At 42.7% G+C, this 24,778-nt stretch overlaps 1 protein-coding gene across 2 annotated transcripts in view; it reads right to left on the bottom strand.

Moving 5' to 3' along the window:
* Positions 1 to 24,778, bottom strand: part of LOC117510249 (tetratricopeptide repeat protein 28-like) — a 450,652-nt gene that overhangs the window by 83,485 nt on the left and 342,389 nt on the right. For both annotated transcript variants that reach the window (XM_034169888.1, XM_034169889.1), the window contains exons 8-9: positions 21,908 to 22,431; positions 15,066 to 15,175 (exon numbers count right to left, since the gene is read on the bottom strand). In XM_034169888.1, the coding sequence (XP_034025779.1) occupies positions 15,066 to 15,175; positions 21,908 to 22,431 (634 nt within the window). The remainder of the gene's footprint in view (positions 1 to 15,065; positions 15,176 to 21,907; positions 22,432 to 24,778) is intronic.

The raw sequence follows: 24,778 nt of genomic DNA, 5'->3' as shown, positions 1-24,778 counted from the left end.
AGCGCTTTTTCTGCCTAAAGTCGGGGAATTGTCACAGCCTCTTTCACATAATAACAATGTAATAGTCCACAGCCATCCTGAGCACTGTGTGTGCAAACGTGTCATCATCTCAGCCACGTTAGTGGTGCTCAACATCTGTGGGAGTGTTGTTGCAGCATTTGCGCTCAAAGACTGCAAAGCTAGTGCCACTCGACCTTTGCATGTGTGGTGCGTGCCATGTCGCGCTCTCCTGTGGTATGTGTGCAGACGGCTCGAGATGTGTAGCTGTATTTTCGCCGCCACTCCAGACGGCATTCAGCGGACAGTCGACCGCCATGTACGCACATGCTGGATGGACCAATTCAGTGAGATTCCACATGAGAAAGTTGTCACGTGTTTTGCGTGATTTTGTGTCTCCTAAGGGTATAACGGTACATGTATTTGTATTGAACTGTTTTGGTACGGGACGTTTCCAAACTTTCCAAACCCTTTTGACGACTTATTTTCTCAAAAGCGACTAGCGACAAATCTAGCTACTTTTCCTGGTATTACCGGACACTTTTCTGATGTTTGGCGACTGAAAGTTAAAGGGGATAGAGAATCAAAATCATCTTTTTCATGTTTTTGGTGTTAGTTCAGAGTCTCCCCGCTGTGGGGAATACACACAAAGTGTCAGCAAGTTTCAGAACCTCTATTTCAAGTATTTATCCTTTTTTGAATTGCCCCTAGAAAGCAGGCCAATCCGTTTTTGAGCGAAAACTTACGGAACTTTTTCACCAATAGCCCCCCCCGCCACACACACACACCACACCCACCCCCTTTCACACATGCCCCTTCGAAATTAATTATTCATAAGGTTGTGCCCACCCATCAGTAACACTCGAAGAGGAGCAATGGCAAGCTACAGGTGTGCTTTCCCAGGCTGTTTTAGCGGACTACGATCTTTACATATTCTTCCCACGGAAAGCAGTGTACGTGATCAATGGCTTTTATTCATTTTTAACCGCATCCCCAGTACATACAACCACCGACTATTTCTTTGCTCTGCGCATTTCACGGAGGACTATTTCACAAACCTTGCACAATTTCGAGCTGGCTTCAGTCGGAATTTAATGCTCAGTAGAGGGTCAGTTCCGACTTTGCGACAAAATCAACCCCAGCAATCAGTACAGCCTGTAAGTATCACATTTTCTTTTGTTTTAAATTTGTGTTGCGCTATATTCCTGTTGTAAGAATTGCACGTTAGAATGGCACGTTAGCTCTGGTTTGTTCCGCTAAAGGGAATGAGCTAACCCCTTAGCAGCTAGCTATTTGCATTATTATGCTGGCAGCAAGTAAGCCTGCAAAGGGCAGCTTGCTTATTTCAATGCATAACCTTTGGAAGTCACAGTAACCGAAGTAAAACAAAACAAATGAAGTTTTGCAGATTTTTTTAGTCCAATTTTGCATGTTTTTTTTTTGTCCTCATCAAGCAGCCGGTCACGGCACCACGAAGGGAGAGCACGCGCATTGTGTTCTGCGTGTGTCTGTTTATAAGAACCTTCTCGCCCAGAAGAAAAAAGAGCGCCAACAACTACCAGTGATGCCGGAAACGGCACTGAGCTTTACAAAGACATTTTTATGCTTTTTTTCTCCGAGCCGCTCTGCATCTGCTGTTAAAAACAGCTGATCCTCCGCGCTTTCTTTTCAGTGAGAGCAACGGCAGCCAATCAAACAACGGCAACCAATCAGCGCCAACACCTACGTGCATTTCATAATGAGGTTGCCAAATAAGCTCCGAAACGAAGTCATTAAGGGCAAACGACGCATTCTAAACCCAGCATAGTAACATAGCTGTTTCAGAGAGCCTTTTAGGAATGTTCTGAGCCATTACAGACCCAACCAATTTTTTTTGGGCTACATATCACATCACAGAACAAGGATTAATGCCCCATTCAACCTCTCTCTATCACCTTTAAAGTGTCTGTTGTCACCGAGCAGCAGCGGGCCTCCCCCTCCTCCACTGCAGCCTGCAGCAGCCTGAAAGCACTGAGCGGAGGGATATCTACAATCCTCCTCACTCACACTCACTCAGCCTATTCACCTCGTTTGCTGCGCTGTGATTAAATAGTCCCCAGACTTTGAGAAGCCCTGGCCATGAGAAGTTATTTTAATGGCAAAATAAACAAACAAACCAAGAATCAAGTTTATTTGTGGTTCTGAATATTTTAAAGGTGGTTTTACTCACTTTTTTGACTCTCCCACAATGTTTTTGTTTTCAAAACTTTATTTAAAAAGATATATTAACAAATTATTAAACGGACAGTTAATAGAAAGAGATAGAAATGAAAATAAATTGTACAAAAGTAAAGGGATTCTTTAACATTAATTCTCTTAAAAAAAAAATCCCTTATAGAGTGTGACAGTTTTGAACAAGTTAATTTTTCTGGCAAAAAATATGAAGGTTGAATAAAATTGAACAGGGCTTCATGCTGGAACCGTTGTGCTGCTCTTTACTTGTGGAAAGGTTTTGTTAAAAGCTGTTTACTAGGAATTAATTTTTTATAATATTTCATACATTTGTAATTTATTTGAGAATATTTTATTTAATTTATTACCAGGCAGCATTTTGCAATTATTTTAGTTTCCTGTTTGTAGTCACCTTATTCAGCCCCGCCCACTTTTACAACAGAGGCATTTCCGTTTTGTCTTAGGACTTCCGGTGAGCGGTGTTTTCAATACAGAACAACGGAAGATATTACATGGGTAGAAACAAAAACCTTTTTGAAAAGCTCAAAGGGAATGACTCACCCATGGGTCATACCAGAGTGGGAAGATGACATGAAAAAGTGGTCCTCGATTATTTTTATTTTTAACTACTTTGTATTGTCACTCGGCATGGACGGTTTGGCTATGAGGAATTACGAGCTTCACACCGCACAGCGCCGCTGAAGCTAGTATAAAAGCACAATCAAGTTAAAATACTACCCAACAAGTAGTACCACCGTAATGCCAAGATTATGTAACGTTAATCTACGTATGGTGTTATTTCATGCAGTGCTTGGTTGTATCAAACGCCAGAAAATGAGTAAATTAGATACCAGCTAACGCTACAAACACAGCTTACCCGTTTATCTCACTAGCATCAGCCGTGGCTTCTTTAACGGAGTGTTGTAGTCCAACCATTTTTCTGGGTAAAGATCCAGTGGTGTGGGGTTTTTCTCCATAAAATGAAAAGAACAGATGTTGGGATGTTTGGGTGGATTTTACAAATTCAGCACCTTTAGCCAGCACCGGAGATCCTCATCTTTCGATGGAGGAGGGAACAAGTTAAATGCTCGTCCACAGCACTCAGATCTCTGCTTTCCATGTTCAAAACATCGTTCTGAAAATGATAATTTCCTCTTCTTCCAGTTGTTGTGGCACCCACGAACTGAACAATTAATGCTGCTCATGTTCGGACACTTCTAGTGCACTGTGTTCCCACGGAGCTAATCATCAGACGCAGTGGCAAACCGGAAGTTGCTTGACAAAATGGAGCTGCCCACCCTGACTTCCTGAATAAGGTGAATAATGTTACAATAAATTGTTGGTTTAAACAACAAGCAAATTTAGGTTTTGCATTTTGTTCCCATACTGCACCGAAAATGAACTGAACCGTGACCTCAGAACTGAGGTACGTACCGAACTGATGAATGAATTTTGTGTATCATTACACCCCTAGTGTCTCCACCTCTTCTCCACCAGTTGTGTGCCAGTGAGATACTAGCCTAAGCAGTACCAAGACTGACTGACTGTCCCTGCAGAGTGCGGTGTAGTCAGCTGATCCAGACAACTGCACGACCAACCCAAGGAAAACCATCCTTTGTTGTGACCATGCCAGTCTTATCAGTATCAGACCATTTTCTCTGCTGTGGTCAAGTTAACACTACAAGACCATGCAGGCCAAAACACACAGGGGGAGGAGCAACATCTTCCCTCAGGCCGTTTAAGTCCTTAACTAGAACTAGGACCTGGGCCACACATTACGTAAGGATTAAACAACGAGAAGCCATGCATTATACGGTTTAAATGCACGACGTGGAGTCTAAAACACCACGACGCGAAGCATTCAAGTGCATTCAAACCGTATAATGCACGGCTTCGAGTTATTTAATCCGCTTATACCATGGTCCCACAGAGTGAGCTAACACACAAATGTTTATTTAAGTTAACAGAACTTGATAAAATGTGTAAGTATTTTATGCCAGTCTCATGATATTTTCATCCTTGGCAACCGTTCTCTTCTTCTTTCCCGTCTTCAATCTTGTCCCGTTTGTCCAATGTTAATCTTTATGCCGTTGCTTTTGCTGTTCTTCTCGTCTGCTCACCTCCTCTTTCCATTCCTCACATGTTTTATTTTGGCCAAAAATATTAAAATTCACTTGGAAATCGGTGTTTTATCGCGTTTCTGTCATTCACCTGTCAAAACACAGTTGATCTGTGCCAACTGATTTGCACTTTGCTGTGGTGACGACCAGAGCGGAGTGATATTACAGTGACTTAACTCGCTGAACTACGTGTGCGTATACATGAAAATAATGCATGCCAGTTAGACATGGAATTCTCACTGACCATGGTATAAACTGCATTACACATCGTTACCTCAGTGCTCAGACTTACTTTGCTTCATACATACATGCATACAATCCTTCTGTAGCAGATACTACAAAATTTTGGTATTTTGTAGTTATTAACACGATGGGAGGATGGGCGGCACAGTGGCTTAGTGGTTAGCACTGTTGCCTCATAGCAAGAAGGTCGTGGGAACGCTTCTCACTTGGTCCTTTTTGTGTGGAGTCTGCCTGTTCTCCCTGTGTTGGCGTGGGTTCCCTTCAGGTCCATGGCTTCTTCCCACTTCCAAAAACATGCAGGTTACGTTAACTGGTGACTCTAAATTGACTGTAGGTGTGCATGTGAGTGTGATCGCAGTTGCCTGTCTATATGTGGTCCTGTAACAGATTGGTGGCCTGTCCAGGGTGTACCCCGCCTTACATCAGCGCCCTGTGACCCTTGATTGGAGTAAGCAGGTATAAAACAAACAAACAAGCAAAAAAAAAAAAAAAAAAAAAAAAATCAATGAACGATGGGAGGCTGGAAGTACCATAAAATCATATTTATACAGATAAGAGGATTTTAATTAAGAAATATAAATAATAATGTTTAATAATGACATTTAGTGGCATGTTTGAAGCATGAACACAAAATGAGTAAGAGAAAAGCCAGTTTTCATTTACTGTCTCTATAATATGACTCATGAAAGCTTCCTTCCTTGTTTGCAACATGATTCAAAACCTTTTTCTTAACTGTTATTACAAAGTTATTTTTGTAAGGTATAATGCAGGAAACAACCGCAAAGCTATTTGGGTCACATAGCTGATGTGATGCTGGAAAAGAAGACATCTGAATATCATCCTTTCAGGTACGAGCGTGACAGCTGCTGCTGCTGCTGGTCCACTGTTCACATACTTGTATGTGGACACATAAGATAAATAAAGAAGATCAAATCCTGAGCGGCGGTGTGTGCATGGACTGCAAATGGAGATGTTAAGGGGATGTTCCATGCTTGCCAGGTGGGCAGTGGGCTGAAGAGAAGCGTGTGCGAGGAGGACATGTTAGACTTCTGAGACCATACAGAGACATCCAAAAAAAAAAAAAACTCTTCAGTCGCCTGTCAGCTGAGATGACAGCACTTACCAGCTCGACAGACGCCTAACCACAGCTGTACTCAGGATCCATATCTCGCATTCTCTCTCCTCTTTCCAATTATTTCTCTGTTGCTATCAGGCCACGACAGAGGCTTCAACGAAAGCACATAATGGACCACCAGTTCCCTTGTTCATTTGTAATCTCTGCATACCAACAGAAGTGCCATGATTACGGTTGAGTGTCAACTACCACCTGTTAATACGGTATGTTCCTGACTATATGTTGAACCGAACTATTGGTCACATATGCCCAAAACTGCATCTTGAAGAGGAAAATAGGGTGTATAAGTCACACTGATCTGTAAGTCGCATTTATTTTTGAAATGTGGTACTAATGCTTTATGGCCCAGTCACATGGCACACGACAATTCCTGAACGAAGGGAAAAAGTAAAAATGTTACAATTCATTGAGAAAAGGTGGACGAAAGAGCTTTTATCACCGAACAGTCTGCGAAGCAAGAGCGCAAAAGGGACGAAAGAGGAACTTAACAAAACCGAAACTCACGATCTCGACGAAACACGCCTGGAGCCACAGCTGGAGCAGAGCGTGTCTACTCCAGCACTCGGTGCTGGGACGGATCTCATAGCGCCTGAGTCCTGGAGAAACTGCAAACAGAATCTGTGGAGATCTGTGTGCATGTCGATGGACCACCTGCTCTGGTTCTTTGTCCAGAACAAAAGAGGGATCATCTCCATCATCATCAGAATCCACACTGTCTGTCAACACGCTGCGCGCTCTGTCGTGTTCCAATTAAAAAAAAAAAGTGCGCTGTGGTCACTGCTGTATCACTGTATTATGTTCTAAGCCATATATATTGATTTATAACAGAAAACTGTCAAAAGGGAGAATAAATATAAATATAAGTGTAAAGATGATTGAATATATCAGAGTAGTAAATTAATCAGTGCGTGTGAACGCGCGCATTGACTCACATGTGAGGTTATTCCACCAGTTGATCACTGATCCACAACGTGAATTCTGTCTTCCAGAACAGCTCTTTATATAATCATTTTGATTCATCTGCCTGTTGCCACATGTACAGAAGGACTGAATTGTCATTCCTACACTCATATTGTTATATTTAATACAAAATAAGTGCACGGACCAGTTCCTACTGCCACTGATGCTGCATTCAAGTACCGTCGGAAATTACACAACATTTTTGTTGTGTAACAGTTGCTTGTTGCAAATTAATTAATTATATCCACACAAAAGATTAATTCTGGCCTATGTAATGTGCCTGAGCCCATTTATTTATTTGTAACGCAAACTCTGCGTTAGCAAGAAGATGCTAACAGGCTAATTAATGTTACTGTACGAGTCACAAAGAAGTCAAAGTAAAGTGCTTTGTTGTGTGTTGGGGGGTTTGGCTGGATGTTTTTGTGTTGTTTTCTTTTCTTTGCTCTCCAGGTGGTATGCAAACTGGTTTTTGTCTGTGGAGAAGGTGCTGGCAGAAGAGTCCTTCACCCTCATCAGCATTATTAGCTGCACCTGTGGAGGATGTTCACGTGCAGGCCTACTGACTCGCAGCACCTGTGGATGATGCTCATATGTAAACTTAAAGACTTTCAGCTGAAGCAGATAATGAGATGGCGTTCTGCATTTAAGCCATGAGTGGTTCAAGCAGAATTGCCGGGAATTCGACCTTGTGACGTTCGTTTGTGAGACGCTGAGGACTGCGCCAGGGTTTGACACATCGTGCCTGTGAAGGAGGACGGGTGAGGGACACATGCTGTCAGCACACATCAGAGGTGATTATTGTCTGAATGATCGTTAATAGTAATTTGGCATTTTGTTACGCAGTATATTTGAACATTGATGAGAATTGTGCAGTTTGCTTCTCACTGCCGTGGCGTACGGACTGATGATCCTCCACCTGTTGTGAGAAGCTGCTCATTTACATAAAGCTTAAATTCAGACCTGAATGTGTTGCTGATAGTGTGTGCCTCTGAAAGATATTTGCTGTAGCTCTGTTGACTTACCTCACCTTTTCCATCCTTCACAGAGTCAGTTTGTCGTGTCCACCTGGGGGGTGTTTGGCGGTGAATCTGAGTCCAGAAGCGCCGAGGCTTCGATCCTTTTGGGCGCTGGAGAGCGCGCCGTCCTTCACTCCGCCAGACAAACCAAATATTTATGTTGTACACTAATTACTGCACTGGAGGGGAAATAAAATCGTTTTGTTTGTGGAACCGCTTTCTGGTTATTTAGCGCTGGGTTCGGTCAGACGTTGGTCCGCTCCTCAACCTGCGTCTGCACATAACATGCTTCTTCTCAGCACTGAGCAGCAGCTCAGAAGCCTGGAGTGGGTCAACGGGGGCCAGACTGTGGCTGTCCACTGCTCCTAGTGGTTGGATTGTGTCTAACTGTAATTAGGATGGGTTCAATGCAAAGGAAAAATTTCATGTTATGTATTAGGCATATGAATCTCATCACTGACAACGATTCGATATGCATCTCGATACACTACCAGTGATACGATACATATAGCGATACATGACGATGTAATGTGATACATTTAAACATGATACACTGAAACATTTAAATCAGGTGTTTGGAGATATTTTTGGCTTTTTTTTTTAAACAGATGGGACACTTGACAAGACGCAGGTCATTTGGAAAGAATGCCGTGGCTTCCACTGTTTAGGTGCGTCAAAAATCTAACTCAGCCACATGGGGTGTGCAGCCAGTACATTCTGAGTGCCAGTCCCAAGCCCGGATAAATGAAGAGGGTTGCATCAAGAAGGGCATCCGTGTGAATGGGTCCTTTGTCTCATTTGTTGTTTTGTGCAAAGACTTTGATATTCCAAAATCTCACTTTTTTAGATACTTACAGATCCGCAGCTTCGTTATAAAACACTTCACTGCTTATCCAAACCAACCACCTTCTTGCCCACTGGAGGAATGTTTGACTTTCCAACCACCTCAAAAGGAATTATTTCACAGACTTATGGCTTGCTACACCAAACAGCTCCTATGTCACTGAAGGAACTAAAGATCTCATGGGAACAAGACTTGAACTTAAAAATCTCAGATACCATCTGGGACACAGGTATATGTTGTATACATGCATCATCTATTTGTATCCGGCACTGTTTAATACAGTTTAAAATTTTTCATCGATCCTATCTAACCAAAGCCAGATTGGCCAGGATTTATTGCACCTCAGATGATGGCTGCCCAAGGTGTGGACAGGCCCCTGCAACTATTGGTCACATGTTCTGGTCTTGTATCAATTTGAATAGGTTTTGGGGTTCTATTTTTGAGGCCTTCTCACATGTGTGTGGCAGAGTAATAGATCCCAATCCAATTACAGCTGTATTCGGTGTTCTCCCACTTCAACAGGGCTTGACCTCTTATCAACTTAACGCTGTAGCGTTTTCATCTCTCTTGGTCAGAAGGTTGATATTAACAAAATGGAAAGATGCACAACCACCTTCCTTTATTCAATGGGTGAGGAAAGTTATGATGTGTTTACAAATGGAGTACTTAAAATACAGTTTACAGGGCTCCTTACAAAAGTACCAGAAGACGTGGGCATCCTTCATAGAGTATGCTGAAGGTCTGCCATTTACATAAGTGGGGAGTATGACACCCTGAAATGAAACAATATGATGTGTATATGCAGCCTTTTTTTGTTGTTGTTCTCTGTTTTTTTTGTGTGTGTGTTGTATTGTTTGTGTTGGGTTTTTCTTTTATATCATATAATACTTTGCACATAAAGGGGTGATTTTGTACATTACATGGCACTGGTTGGCATGCCTTTGATATATTTCACATGTGCATATGCCAGGCTTTATTTCATTTACTGTTTGCTTTTGTGTTTTTGTATTAAATTGAAAACCTTAAATAAAATGTTCAAAAAAAAGGAAGGGCATCCGGCGTAAAACAAGCCAACCAACTATGCAGACTAAAAATCGAATTTACATACCGGATCGGTTGCAGCCCGGGTTAACAACGTCCACCACCGGTGCTGTTGCCCAACAGGGTGCCAGGGGAAATTGGGCTACTGCTGGGCGAAGACGACAAAGAAGAGGAGGAGAACGTTTCCACAAACAGCGGGAGAAGAAGAAAACTAGAAGGGTGGAAATGAGAGTGGGGACTTTGAATGTTGGTAGTATGATTGGTAAAGGGAGAGAGCTGGCTGAGATGATGGAGAGGAGAAAGGTAGACATATTGTGTGTGCAAGAGACCAAGTGGAAGGGAAGTAAGAGCAGGAGCATCGGCGGTGGGTACAAGTTGTTGTACCATGGTGAGGACAGGAAGAGAAATGGTGTTGGGGTCATTTTAAAGGAAGAGTATGTTAAAAGTGTGTTGGAGGTTAAACGAGTGTCTGACAGGGTGATGAGCGTGAAGTTGGAAATTGAAGGGGTGATGATGAATATCATCAGTGCATATGCCCCACAGGTAGGTTGTGAGATGAAGGAGAAAGAAGATTTCTGGAGTGTTAGATGAGGTGGTGGAGAGTGTGCCCAAGCATGAAAGAGTGGTGATAGGAGCAGACTTCAATGGGCATGTTGGTGAAGGGAACAGAGGTGATGAGGAAGTAATGGGTAGATATGGTATCAAGGATAGGAATGGGGAAGAACAGATGGTAGTTGATTTTGCAAAAAGGATGGAAATGGCTGTGGTGAATGCCTACTTTAAGAAAAGGGAGGAGCACAGGGTAACATATAAGAGTGGAGGAAGGTGCACACAGGTGGACTATATTCTTTATAGGAGATGCAAGCTAAAAGAAATCAGAGACTGTAAGGTGGTGGCAGGAGAGAGTGTCGTTAGACAGCACAGGATGGTTGTTTGTAGGATGACTTTAGAGGTAAAGAAGAAGAGAGTGAGAGCTCAAGAAAGGATCAGATGGTGGAAGCTGAAGGAGGAAGACTGTGTGAAATTTAGCGAGCAGGTGAGAGAAGCACTGGTTGGAGGGGAAGCAATTTTGGACAATTGGAAAAGTACTGCAGATGTGGTGAGAGAGACAGCTAGGACAGTACTGGGTATGACATCTGAACAGTGGAAGGAAGACAAGGAGACTTGGTGGTGGACTGAAGAGGTCCAGGAAAGCATAAGGAGAAAGAGGTTGGCGAAAAAGTTTTGGGATAGTCGGAGAGATGAAGAAAGTAGACAGGAGTACAAGGAGATGCGGCATAAGGCGAAGAGAAGTGGCAAAAGTGAAGGAAAAGGCATATTGCGAGCTGTACAAGAAGTTGAATAGTAAGGAAGGAGAAAAGGACTCGTACCGATTGGCCAGACAAAGGGACAGAGCTGGAAAGGATGTGCAGCAGGTTAGAGTGGTAAAAGATGCACATGGTAATGTGCTGACAAGTGTGGAGTGTGTGCTGAGAAGGTGGAGGGAATATTTTGAAGAGCTGATGAATAAAGAAAATGAGCGAGAGAAAAGGCTGGATGATGTGGTGAGAGTAAATCAGGAAGTACAAGAGATTAGTAAGGAAGAAGTGAGGGCTGCTATGAAGAGGATGAAGAGTGGAAAGGCAGTTGGTCCAGATGACATTCCAGTGGAGGCATGGAAATGTCTAGGAGAGACGGCAGTAGAGTTTCTAATCAGATTGTTTAATAAAATCTTGTAAAGTGAGAGGATTCCTGAGGAGTGGAGACGAAGTGTGCTGGTTCCTATTTTCAAGAACAAGGGTGATGTGCAGAGCTGCAGTAACTACAGAGGCATAAAATTGATCAGCCACAGCATGAAGTTATGGGAAAGAGTAGTAGAAGTTAGGCTTAGAAAACAGGTGAAGATCTGTGAGCAGTAATATGGTTTCATGCTGAGAAAGAGCACTACAGATGCAATGTTTGCTCTGAGAATACTGTTGGAGAAGTACAGAGAAGGCCAGAAAGAGTTACATTGTGTGTTTGTGGACTTAGAAAAAGCTTATGATAGGATGCCAAGAGAAGAGCTGTGGTATTGTATGAGGAAGTCTGGAGTGGCAGAGAAGTACGTTAGGGTAGTGCAGGACATGTACAAGAATAGTGTGACAGCAGTGAGATGCGCAGTCGGAATGACAGACTCATTCAAGGTGGAGGTGGGATTACACCAAGGATCAGCTCTGAGCCCTTCCTTGTTTGCAGTGGTGATGGACAGGTTGACAGATGAAATCAGACAGGAGTCCCCATGGACTATGATGTTTGCAGATGACATTGTGATCTGTAGTGAGAGTAGAGAGCAAGCTGAGTCTAGTCTGGAGAGGCGGAGTTCGGGGTCCAGGGTCCTTTGCTAAGGCCTATCTGGTCCGGACAGTTTGAAAATAAAATTTAAACAGATAAATAAATAAAAATAAAAGTTCCTCTTCTGTGTTTATTGGTGGATTATAACCAGCTTTTGAAGCTCATACCGCCACCTACTGTATCGGCGTGTATAGAATCATGCATTAATTATTTTAAATCCCTACAACACAGAATGTAAAACAATAAAACAAAAAGTAAAATAATCAAAATGTACAATAAATATCTCAACAATATGAGAAAACAGCACAAAGTTTGATAGTTTTTGCACAATCATACAGTGCTTTTAAAAGACTGAACAAGAGCACTCTGTGAGTGTTTTAATTTATTTACAGCCAAAAACCAGTGTGTGGATGTGCCAATTCAATTTTATTTTTTAACAAAAAACACTTAAAACTTGGTAACTACTCTTCACCCAGGCCAAGAGGGGTACTGCCAGTGAGTTCAACTGAACATTTCCAATTTCTGCTGAGCCACACTGAGCAGCACATCTTTGACCCATTCAGAAGAGAGCTGGTGTCAGAGCCGCTTAATAACAATAAAACAGATTTAAAGAAACAGGCACTTCAACAACCAGACCAACAAATACATTCAAAATAAATAAAAAAAATTAAAAAAGCACGTATTGAGATTGACCTTGAAATATTCCACAGACAGTTGAACATACACAGGCAAATGCTTCCACAAGCTCGGAGCACAATACAAAAAAAACCTCCACAGCATGTTAACTTCTTTTTAAGCCTAGGATTGAATGTTTCTGTTGCCAGTCCTTTAGAAATGTTATGTTTCTGAAACAGCCTCCATCAGATGTGTGACAGAGTACGATAAAGGAAAGTGACTCTGTATGAGAACACCAACTTTACAAATTAACAACAACAACAAAAGGCTAGGCTTGTGGATGTGGCCACTGAGTCAACAAGCCAGTCCTGTTGGTGTATTCACACTGTGACAGACTGAGTAATCTCATTAGAATGTATTTAAATCATTTCTATGGTGGCAAAAAACAAATCACCTAAAGTGTTGGTCTCCAGTCGATTTGGGGCTCTTACAGAATGAGTGGACAATCACTGAATACGTGTGTTTCAAGATGCGAAGAGAAGATGAACAGATAACACATGACAAACTAATGTCCACCAGACATCTACTGGCAAGCTAACGAACAACTACAGGACAAAACAGAAAACAAACATGTAACCACCAGGGAAGGTGTGTTTCTGATGTGCACTCAAAGTTTGGAGCATGCACAAAACTTTCCGACAGACATTACCTGACGTTAGCTGACAAGCAACATGTTTCATGAATGAGAAAAGGATTTGTGTAGGACACAAAACAGACACAAATCGATATCCAAATTTAGTGTCTGTTGCTCATGCATTTCCTCAATTCCTCACAGTGTGACAACTGCTTTTAAGGGAAACACTGATGCTCAATGTTCTCCAGGAGATGAGATTACAGTTGACGTGAATAGGGCTGGATATTGCCATTGATCTCACAGTTCTACTAAAAATCCACTCAGACAGTAAAAATTTGATTCATTCATTCAGTCGAATATGATTAGCTTCTGAAAGATTTATTTATATTTGTTAAAAGTAATGTCACAATACCTGAAAGATTTATGAGATATTCAGGTTTTGCTGACAGCGTAATTATTTTATTCCGCACTTCAGCAATAATGTAAATTCTAAGCAGCAAAACACATTTAGTTGTGGTAGAACAAGCACCAGAGGAAAACAGCACACGGCTTAAAGTCTGTCAGCTTGAGTGAGGCTGCAATGATTTAACATCTGTTCGTGGCGCCAAAGAATTATCACTCTTACTGCATACGTGATTCAAGTCGTTAAGCCCGTTTTTCAAGCCATCATCATCAAGAATAATGCAAGGGCCAGTAGCCTAGCAGGTGAAAATTTCAACTTGTATTCAGTTCTTTAACCTTTCCCATAATCCCCCTGGCCGCCCCCTGCTCTTCCCATAATGCACCGCGATGCCAGCAGAGTTCTGGCATTTCAAAGCCATGTAAACAGTGTTGATGCCGTTGATCCAGCGAGTTTAGGGGCGATTAAGATGATGACACATTGTCGTAAGTTGAGAGGGTTATCTAGAGGAGGTGTAGCAGCTGTGATGGACTTCTGCTGTGCACCGATGTTGTCTTGTTGTCCATACTTCACTAGGTATATTTACATTGTGCCCTAAACCTTAACTCTGCTGAAACCAACGTCTCGCGTGAGATATGGACCGCAAGACAGCACGAGATTCTCAACTACGAAACAGCAAATGTGGACAATTTTCCACTAAATGTGTTCTTAGGTGTGTTTTGTTTCTGTAGAGTGGTTGCATTGACACAATATTTCACCTCAGAGCTGTACAGTTTACAGATTTTTTTTAATGCTTGCTATTTAAACCCAAAATGAGTTGCATCAAAACACAAAAACTGGACAGACTTTCCACAGTAGTTCAGCTCATACCATCTACAGGACTGGAGGAGCACAGCACTTAAAATCAAATGCAAATCTACAAATATTCAGTTATAAAATGTCCAAATTCCTTAGGTGCAGTTACTTCCGGCCAACTGATTCTTCTTTTTCTCTCTGTGCAAGGCACCGATGAGCACTTTAATGGATGATGGCCCTGCACGCGAGGGCACTAGACTGACGCCAGGATGCCCTACGTATTTCAGGACCTACCTATTCAAGATCTGGAAATAGAGACTAAACATGGAGATGGACAGTTTTTATCTCAATAACAGACTCTGTGTTTGCTGCGCTTGTGTTGTTTCTGTTTCTTCTGTTCCCATCTTCTGTAAAAACCTTGTAATGGTTAGAATGGCCCACGAGTGGGTCACCCCCTGAATCTGGTCTGCTTGAGGTTTCTTCCTCAATAACACCAGAGGCAGTTTGTCCTTACCACTGTCGCCTGTGTGCTTGCTCAGGGGGTTGGTATGGTTAGACCTTACTCATGTGAAGCACTTTGAGGCAACGTTGTTGTGATTTGGCACCATATAAATAAAATTAATTGAACTGAATATTTTTAAGAATCGATACTGAATTGTTTGACTAGTAAAATGTGATTAATCAGAAGCTCTTTTTATCTTTGTTCATAAGATGAGGGACAGACAAGGAAAGGAGGTATTTTACCTGATGTTGGGCCTCCTCCAGATTCCCGCTGGCCCACAAAGAAAGCCCCAGACGATGGCGGATCTTCGCTTCATCCTCACGCCGAGCCAACTGCTCTGCCAGCCGCAGGCCTTTCGGAAGGCGAGGCCACAGAGAGAGAGAAAGTGAGTAAAAGTTAGTGAGAGCAGCCAGGTATCTTTGAGAGTAACAGATGTAAGCCTAGCATGCTGCTGATGTTCTGACGGATAACAGGTTTGGATATTTGGCCTCAGCTGTAAGAACTCCCTCAGAGTGGGGCTAAAACACACCTGCCACAGCGAGAAGCCGCTCAAGCACTGCATCGTAATCAATGCTAAGAATCGACTAGCAGAGTAAACACACACAGTTAATGCTTGCAAAAACCCAATTACACAAGTATACAAATATTTGCAAGCACATTAATGAGCGAATAACATTCAATATGCAAAGTCACTGAGCAAAATCTACTCCGTGACATTTTGTTTGAACTGCATGCAGGCATCGAGGGTCGCTTCGGAAGACAAGAGGGTGTGATTGTGTGTGTGTACGCGTGTGTGCCCATGCACTAAGCATGCCTGTGTCAGATCACCTGGTGAGTTTGGAGCTTGTTTTTCGCATCCAATCACTCAGGCAGTGAGGCGTATGTCACATCTTTGCATGTGTCCTCACTCTGCCTGCCGACTTCTTGGTTCTACCCAATTACCGAGATGAAAATGCCACTCCACAGAGGGCAATAGAGGGAAAAAAAGACAGCTACCAGGCTACAAATCCCCCACAAAGGTGCTAAATGCACAGCAGGCACGCTACAGTTTGCGAAGAATAATGCTCACGCACGGTTTAATTTAACGCAGCTTTGTTTGGTGTGCCACTGTGCCGTCTTCTCCCTCTACTTGTCTGTGCATTGGACAGGTCTGAATATGGTGCTGGTCAAGTGAAGAGGAATATTTGCCCAGCTACTTTCATCGTAGCCTGTTTGTCTCAGTATTCCTGGAAAACTAGTCTGTGCCTGAACCAGATCAGCCAATAACAGCGAGTATGAGGTGAAATAGCCGGCGTATTCCAAAAGATTCAGCACGCGGCACAACGGTGGACGTCATGGCTCCTCCGTGCCATGCAAGCCGGCTGCTTTTGAAGCCTGCTGCAGTCTCCCATCTCTCCTCATCCCCCCCCCGCCTTTCTGCCCTCTTCCCCAATTCACGTGCTGTGCTCCTCTCTACCTTTACCGCCCCCCATATTCACCCCCCCGCGCCCGCTCTCACTACCTGTTTCATCTCGGCTGTGGTGACAGTGCTCGTGGGGACTCTGCACTGCTTAGGGCTCATTAGGCGCTGGAGCAGGAGCACAAGGAAACAGATCTAAATTATCCTTTTCATTCTCTGACAGCTTCACCCCTCACACATCTCAACTCCAGCTCCCAGGCTTTCATCTGCACGGACGCGTGCACACCCATGCACAACAAAACCCTTCCTCTTCTGAGCTGTTCTCTGATACTTCTTTATGATCAAACTTGAATGTCAAGCAACTCCATGTTTTCTTTTGTTCTCCAGTTGACGGTGAAATAATACATCTGAATTGTGACTCTTGCCGATCTCCGTCTTTCTTTTCAGCTCACCTGCCATTCTCTCTCTCTCTCTCTCTCTCTGTGTCCCCCACTAACTCTCCCATTCTCTCTGTTCTCTCTGTTCTCTCATTCTGTACCGTTCATTGTCTGTCACTGTCACCCTGCGTGCCTCTGGCGCACCCTGCAGGCACAGTCACGTCACAGCGGCTGACATGAGGATGTGGCCATGGCTGGCTGGACACTGAAGAGCAACTAGAGAACACTTAAAAGCCTGGATGACAGCTGCGTGAGAGATTCCGTACAGCTGCTGAGGTCTACGCACCGCTGTCTCCAGAGGCAAGAATCACATGCACAGATGAAACGTGAACTGGATCAAGGACACGAAATCTCACACATGCTGCAGTGTCACCAAGAAAACAGAACAACAAATGGCAACACAGTACGCTTTGATCGTGACCACACGTGGGAGAGAAAGCCATGTTTTGTAATGTGATACTTCACTCGTTTGGAGAGCATCGACCGAGCATGAGTTCAGCCTTTGTTGGATCTATTCCTGTCGGAGTCTGGATGTTACCAAACCAAACATCTCACTCAGCCCAGATTGTAACCAATGAGCTTTCTTTTTCAAGACAACAGCTGAATTCAAACAACAATGGATGCGGGTGTTGCTCAGCGGACAATGAGCATGCTGGTACATACGGGCTTATTGCTGTGTCGAGCGATACATTGTGAGCAAAGAAAATGCAAGAGTTTGGCCAATCAAAGCTATATCAGCTACATCAGGAGAAGTTTGAGACTAACAATGTTCCCATGTGAGCAAGTAAAGCAATCAAACCTGAGCGGACAGCGGACGGAGATGCTGACAGTGCAACAGTGACCCCCTGTGGGAGTGTGGTCATCTGTGAGAATACGGCTCACAGGCAATGTGAGAGAGGAGCAAAGAGCAAAAGCAGGAGAAGCAGCTTAGAAATGTGTGCTTCTGAAAACACATCTCTGTTTAGTCCAAACCAAATGGCTTGCAAAAAACTACTGACTGTATATTTTTTTTGGTCAACTTCATTAACTCGCAGTTCGATTTTCACGTGAGTTAACAGGGCTCACCTGTAGTATTAGTCTTCCCCCATTAAATCAATGTATGTGCATGTCTAAGTGCTGAGTTAAGATATGGACAAAAAATAAGACAACATACATGTAGTGCATCTGCCAAGTGCATTTAGTTGTATGTATATCCTTTCTTTTTTTTTTTTATACTTATCATTTTTATTTTTCATTATAACATAAATCACATTTTAAAAGAACAATAACACATCAGAACAAAGTGGCATGTGACAACTGACAACATATTACTTTTTCACAATACAATCTTAAATAGGTCCCAGTTTACATCACCGAAGTTTGAATTCTGTCCATTTTTTCCACAGCTCTTCACATTTTGGTAGCTGTAGTCTTATGATATATGTAAGCCTTTCCATATTGTAGATGTCATCCACTATTTCTCTCCAGTTGCCCAAGGTGGGAGTGGTGGCCTTGTACCACTTTTGCGTAATTGCTTTTTTCGTGGCCGCCAAAAGAATCTTCACCAAGTATCGGTCTTTAGTTGGGATTGCAATGTCTGTTAAATATGCTAAATACAATACTGTACATGTATTGGGTAGCTCATATCCCAGTATGTATTTTAATTCTTTCCGAACATTATCCCAGTAGCTTGTCAACTTAATACAATGCCAAAATATATGTGTGTGGTTAACATCCTGCTCTCCACACAATCTCCAGCAAGGTTGATGTACAGACAGTGAACTCTTCTTTATCTTTGGAGTAATGAAAAAAACGTACAATATTTTTCCAGCAAAACATTTTCCACATTTTAGAACTTGATGTGTCCTGTTGTGTTACACAGATGTCATACCACATTTCATCACTTATCTCCGTCTTTAGTTCTTTTTTCCATTTATCTCTTATGTATAATGTTGAAGTTTTACTGTTACCTACCAAGCCTTGATACAATTTTGAAATTAGTTTTCCAGATATATTCTTGTATGCGTTACTTAGTACTTCTGTAATTGCATTTATTTTCCATGTAAGACCTGGTCTTATTTCCTTGCGGTAATAGTCCCGAATCTGAAGATACATATAAAAATCTTGTTTGTCCAAGTCAAATTCTCAAAGGTTACCACCATTTTTGCACTTTGAGAAGTACTGATTTCATTCCACCAGATTATAAAATTGAGAATTTATAACAGGACTGTCAAATTAAATATAGTGCTGCACAAAATGCTATTGCCAATTGTATTTAAAACATTTTTTTATTTTTTACTTTTAATAATTGGGAGGAAATGCAGTTGAATGTACAGACTCATTGAAATGAAAAGTTCCTCAGATTGGTGACTTCATGTAATTTAAATGGTAAATGGAATGCATTTTTTACAGCGCTTATCCGAGTAAGGCAGGCGCTCAAAGCGTTTTACTTTAGGTGAAATTGGGGATTAAGTACCTTAGGCAAGGGCACCTTCATAGTGCCAATGAGGGTGCGACAAGCGCTGTCTATCTGCCAAGGAGATCAAACCCACAACCCTCTGATCATAAGGTCACTTCTACTGTATAACCTTGAGCCCACAACTTCCTGTGTGACTCATTATACGATCCAAAGATAAGAAGATGAGATTAATTTGAGACTTACTGCCGGATGGTTTGGATGTGAAAATGACTTGCTGCCTGTACTGCTTGTGCTGGATGTTGATTTTCATTTACGAATGAATCCACATTATCAGGTTAAATCTTACAAAAAGCCAGCATGAAGGATGTGTCCCAAAAACATCCCAGGTGTGTGTGTTGTGTTATGTGTCCGGCACCCCTCTGGAGAATAGACTATTTAGGGGGGTCTCCGGCCAACAGGCCACTAATAATATATCGTGGTGCAGCATTGAAATAACATTTTGCATTAAGAAAGTCACATTTTTATTTATGGCATATTGTAGAGGACCACTCTAATATGTGTGTGCGTACACACACACACACACACACACACACACACACACACAATGTATTGCCTTTAATGTGTTTGCATTCTGCTCTGTGCAAGTGCAATATCCAAGAAAATACAAGGATCGGATTGGGACTTGGAATCAGCAGATACTCAATATTAATCATTATTATCACTTTACCGAGGCATTGCTAGGCCGGTATCGAAGATTTACGTTGACGCTATCTGGCAATACCCGCCCGCTGTGCGTAAACAAATGACGTCATAGCGCGCAGCCCAAGAACTGTCCGCAGAGGGGAAAAAAAAAAAAAAAACTGTCCGCAGAGGAAAAGATGAAAAGGCAAGAAGTGTGTGTTGGTCCCAATATGGATATTCCAGATGATTTTCTCATGGATAGTACGACAATGAACAGCAGCTAAAGTAGCCAGCTTGATGAGGGCACAATGCCGAATTTGGAGAGCAGCGCGCACGACAGGCGACACGACAAACGTTAAGTGAGCCAACTTTTTATGTACGCGTTACGTGTTATGTATCTCAGTAAAAAGTGATAATAATGCAAATAACATGCTGTTGTCGTGCGGTATGCATTTTTCTGAGTCCATGCCGTTGCCCGCAATGACAGCTATTCGTCCTCGTCTAACTCGCGCGAATAGCTGTCATTTTGGGCGACTGGGCATGAACGTCGGGCCTCTTGAAACTGCATACCGCCCTCCAAAAGCATGTTATTGTGTTATTATCAATCAGGATTGGGGGCAAAACAGAAAAAACAAAACCCTGATCAGGACATCCCTAGTTCATATACATTTAATTTCCTTGTTAACTGAATCCAAATACCACTTATGGATTCCTAAGCATTGGGCGTATTTCCAAAATAACACGTTTTTAGGTGTTGCTCCATTAGACGTTCCAGAACTGCAACACCACCAATTAGTCACTACAATGATGATATTGATTTAATGGCACTATTGTTTTAGCCGATGACAGGGCCGTCCCGCAGTGAAATGTCTCCTTTGTTTAACATTACGACAGCTGTGTCTTTTGTGCAAAACTGCAGGAAGACAAGTCGCCTGCCTCTCAGCATTTAGCTGCTGTCACAACTGGTGTTCAGCTGCAGCCTCATCATTTCGTATTACTGCGCAGCGCAAGATTAAAACACAGACTCACATGTTCACAGAACAGTATCTCCACCAGGAGGAGTTCCACTTTTCTGCCTCTATCCAGTTAAGGTTTTTCAGGAAATAAAAACAAAAACAAACAGTGCTGCTTGAAGAATTAAATGAACACATTTAATTTGATAAACCAGGCGTAAAGAATGTGTAGAAACACCAAAGAGAGGGGAAAAAAACCTCTGCTGACTTTCTGGTCTGGGTAGGTTGGCCAGAAATAATTGGTTGTCAGGGTTAGTGAAGGCACTGTTCATTTTCACAGCCAGATGGAGGAACAACACAAGGACAGTGCAGGGGACAGGAGGAGGACAGGATGGAGACGGAATGACCCGTCGCCTTTGTTTCCATTAAATCTCAACAAGCAGGCCTGCTGAGGGTGCTCGGGTCACTGCAGACCAAACTCCCATAACGTGGAAGCAGGAGAGCTCAAGGAGATATATTCTTGTCTTTTTGCATTCACTGCAGCGTGAAATCTAAATAAAAAAATATCCCCTCACATGAGCTGCTATTTTCTCAGTTGCAAATTGGCTCATACATGGTGGGTGTGCCTGAGCCTGAGGTCTGTCAATGGGCACGGGATGCAGTTCACATCCGCGGATGCTTCCACTTAACACATCCTCTGTGACAAATACTTCCACACACTGTCACTGGCATAATGAATTTTTGAGAGGCCAAGCTGCAGGTTTTTATTTCACCATAATCTGCAGGGGACAATGAAGCGTGAGCGGCAGGAGTCTGTCAGCCAAAGTGTGTGAAATGATCCTTTGGCAGCTCACGGCAAAGAACCCTCTGAGAAAAGTAGATATAGAGGTGTGAAGAACAGCTAGCGGGAAAGAGAGAGAGAGAAAGAAAAAAAACGCATTGACGTGCACCATGATACACATAGCAATGCTGCATACCCTATGGAGCCCACAAACAACACCGGCACATAATACGCACACAAATCCCTGTGTGCACGTGTAACAAATGAGCACAAAAGCCAAAACACACATATGCACATGCACACAGTCTAACATAAATGTGGCGAAGGCTTAGCAACAAATAGGCTCTGAATATCATATTCATGAATTCACAAACTCTAAGCCTGTCAGCTCAGGTGACAAAGGCACTGCCCCCCCCCCCCCCCCGACTCACTCACCTTCCTGCAGGTACATGACAGCCTGTGAGTAGTTCTGCAGTGCGTGGTGTGTTCTGCCCAGGCTGCCATAGGCCAGCGTCTTAGCAGCCAAGTCATTTGTCTGAGCTGCCACACTGAGGTGCTGTTCCTGGAACACCACCGCCCGCTCGTAGTTCCCCAAGGATTCATAGGTAAGGCCCAAGTTTCCGTAGGCACGGGCCTGGCGTGCAGGGCTGCCCGCTTCGTCTGCAATGTCCAGATCACTTTGGTGGCATCGCAGCGCCGTCTCATACTCTCCCATAGCTTGGTATACAGCACCCAAACCGCAGCTGGCGTCACCCTCCAGCAGTCTGTCCCGGGTGTCGCGAGCGATGGCCAGCTGACGTTCCAGACAGGAGATGGCCTGCTCGTAATTTCCCAGCTGGCTATGCAGTGCTCCCAGTTCTCCATAGGCCTGAGCCTTTCCTCCACACTCCCCGAGCTCATGAGCCACTACCAGCCGCTTCTCAAAACACACCAGTGACTGCTGTAGGTTACCCATGGCCCTGCGGGAAAAGCCAGAAAACCAATCAGCATCAGAGTTAAACAAATTAGGGCGGATCAAGCTGTAAAAAATATTATTATGCACTCAAAATAGTGGCCAATCTTCTCTGTGTACGTAAGATCCCATCAGATCTCAGATGATAAACAGAGTTGGTCTTGATGGTATTTGCTTATTAGGGATACAACTTTTTAATTTTTGTCCTCCAAAACACCTTCCTGTATCACATGCAGACAAGCCTTTAAGCATAAGTAAATACAGTGAACTCACCTTTGAGTTACCTTTAAAATAATTCACCCATGAACCCATGTTTGTACACTTATGTGAAACTTTTTTGAATGTGGGCAATGTTGCACAGCACTGTTGGCTTTCAATAAATTCTTAGCATTTGTAAGACTTCAGTAGTGATTATATTGTATCGCCAAGTCATCATGCTTTTTCCTTTTGTTTTTTGTTTATTATTCAGCCAGGGTTTTAGTTTTTGGAAATCCCCCCAAATGCTGCTGAGTATAAACATTTCAAAATTAGTCATGGGTGAACTTTTTTGATTAAATACAGAAAAAAACATTGCTTTTCATTTTTTTGTTGCTGTTGTTGATGATATATATATATATATATATATATATATATATATATATATATATATATATATATATATATATATATATATATTTGCAAAAAAATCTAAAAAACAAAAACAAAAAACATATTGCCATTATGGGGTACTGAATATAGAATTTTGAGGGGAAAAAAAGATGAGTTTCATCTATTGTGTAGTGGGGCTGTAACATGACAACATGTGGGAAAAGTGGGAAATGCTATGGATACTTTCTGGATGCACTGTAGTTCATGCTAGTTCAGCCCCTAGTTGCTCCCTGTGTGTAGTGAGCGCCTTGCATGGCAACACCCTGACATCCATGTATGAGTGTGTGCGTGTGATTGGGTGAATGTGAGGCCTAATTGTAAAGCGCTATATAAATGCAGTCCATTTCCATTTCATTGTTTTTCTATCAAAAGCTCATCAGAATATAATACAGGACTATGGGGTTACAAAAAAGTTGTAAAAAGTTATAGCTTGGATGCAGATATTAATACCTATGACCAGCATATTGTCTCAGTGGACGTAGTGCCAGCAAGCTACCTGCTAACCCGGTGCTAACAGGCGATCACATATAAATTTAATGATACTAAAATTTCACTCTATGGAAATACTGGAGCACTGACTTCTTTAATGGTCCATTAGTACAATTAATGCCACAGCTAGCCATATTATCATAGATCATTTTAACGAAACGCTCAGAAAGGACAAACATCAACTCAACTGGGTCAACTCCACAGTAGATAGCAGCCAGTGCTAGCAGAGGACCTGACTCCAGTACACACTAGCTGTCACTCAGGTGATTTTGGTTGCCTTTTAATGGAATATCAGCAAACGCTTAAGCTGCTGATGTGGATTAGTGCACATTTGTACATCTGGGCATGGTCACAGAGCAGAAAAATGTCTGAGCTGTTATATGATATTCTGGTTTAAAGTAGAACGCTGTTTATCACCATCTAGTATGAGATGGATCCGCTACATATCAAAGGCATCTGGCTTCCACCCTCTTGTGTGCACTATAACAGAAAGCCACTGATGCTGTTTCTACATTTTTTTCCCCACCTTCAAACAGACTACATTCACATTCTCCGGCTGAAGCAGCGCGGTAAAAAAATAAAGACTCACGGTCAATTAAAATGTGATCATGTATGTGCCTGACAGTGATGGTTTGTGTGTCTATTTGAAATAAGCTCTTTTGACTTCTGCCTTTTTTCCACTTGGAATCATCACAACAGATCCAGTATGGACTGGCATGCTTTTTACATTGGATGCCCAACTCTACTTTACATGGAGGACCCATTGGAGGTCTTGAACTGGGAAGCTTCTATTTTGGAAACAAGGGCACTGCCCACTTTACCACCATGCTGCCCACTTGTGTGTCTATTATTCCCACTGGAGCATATGCGATACTGAGAGCGTGTGATTGTGACGGTGCCATACTGATGATGCACAACGAGGAAAAAAATAATCTTCTCCAAATTGACAATTCCAGCAAGGCTTCATGTTTTATTTTGCAGCATAGTCTCACAGGATGCTATCAGCTATCTGACACGCAAGGGGGAAAGTGATGGAGGAAGAGAAATAGATGTACAGTAAGAGTTTGCCAAGAATGAACTGTGCTTCTCCCCGTTCGAGACGTCTGTGTGTCAAAGCATCTTTGCATACAGATAAGGAGAGTACCGCAAGGCTGCTGCTGAGACAGTGAGCATCGAGCTTACAGTTACAGGCACCAGGAAGGTATCTCTAAACTATG

This window comes from Thalassophryne amazonica, chromosome 5 (assembly GCF_902500255.1).
Source record: "Thalassophryne amazonica chromosome 5, fThaAma1.1, whole genome shotgun sequence".
NCBI lineage: Eukaryota > Metazoa > Chordata > Actinopteri > Batrachoidiformes > Batrachoididae > Thalassophryne > Thalassophryne amazonica.
This window is presented reverse-complemented; position numbering and strand designations above follow the sequence as displayed.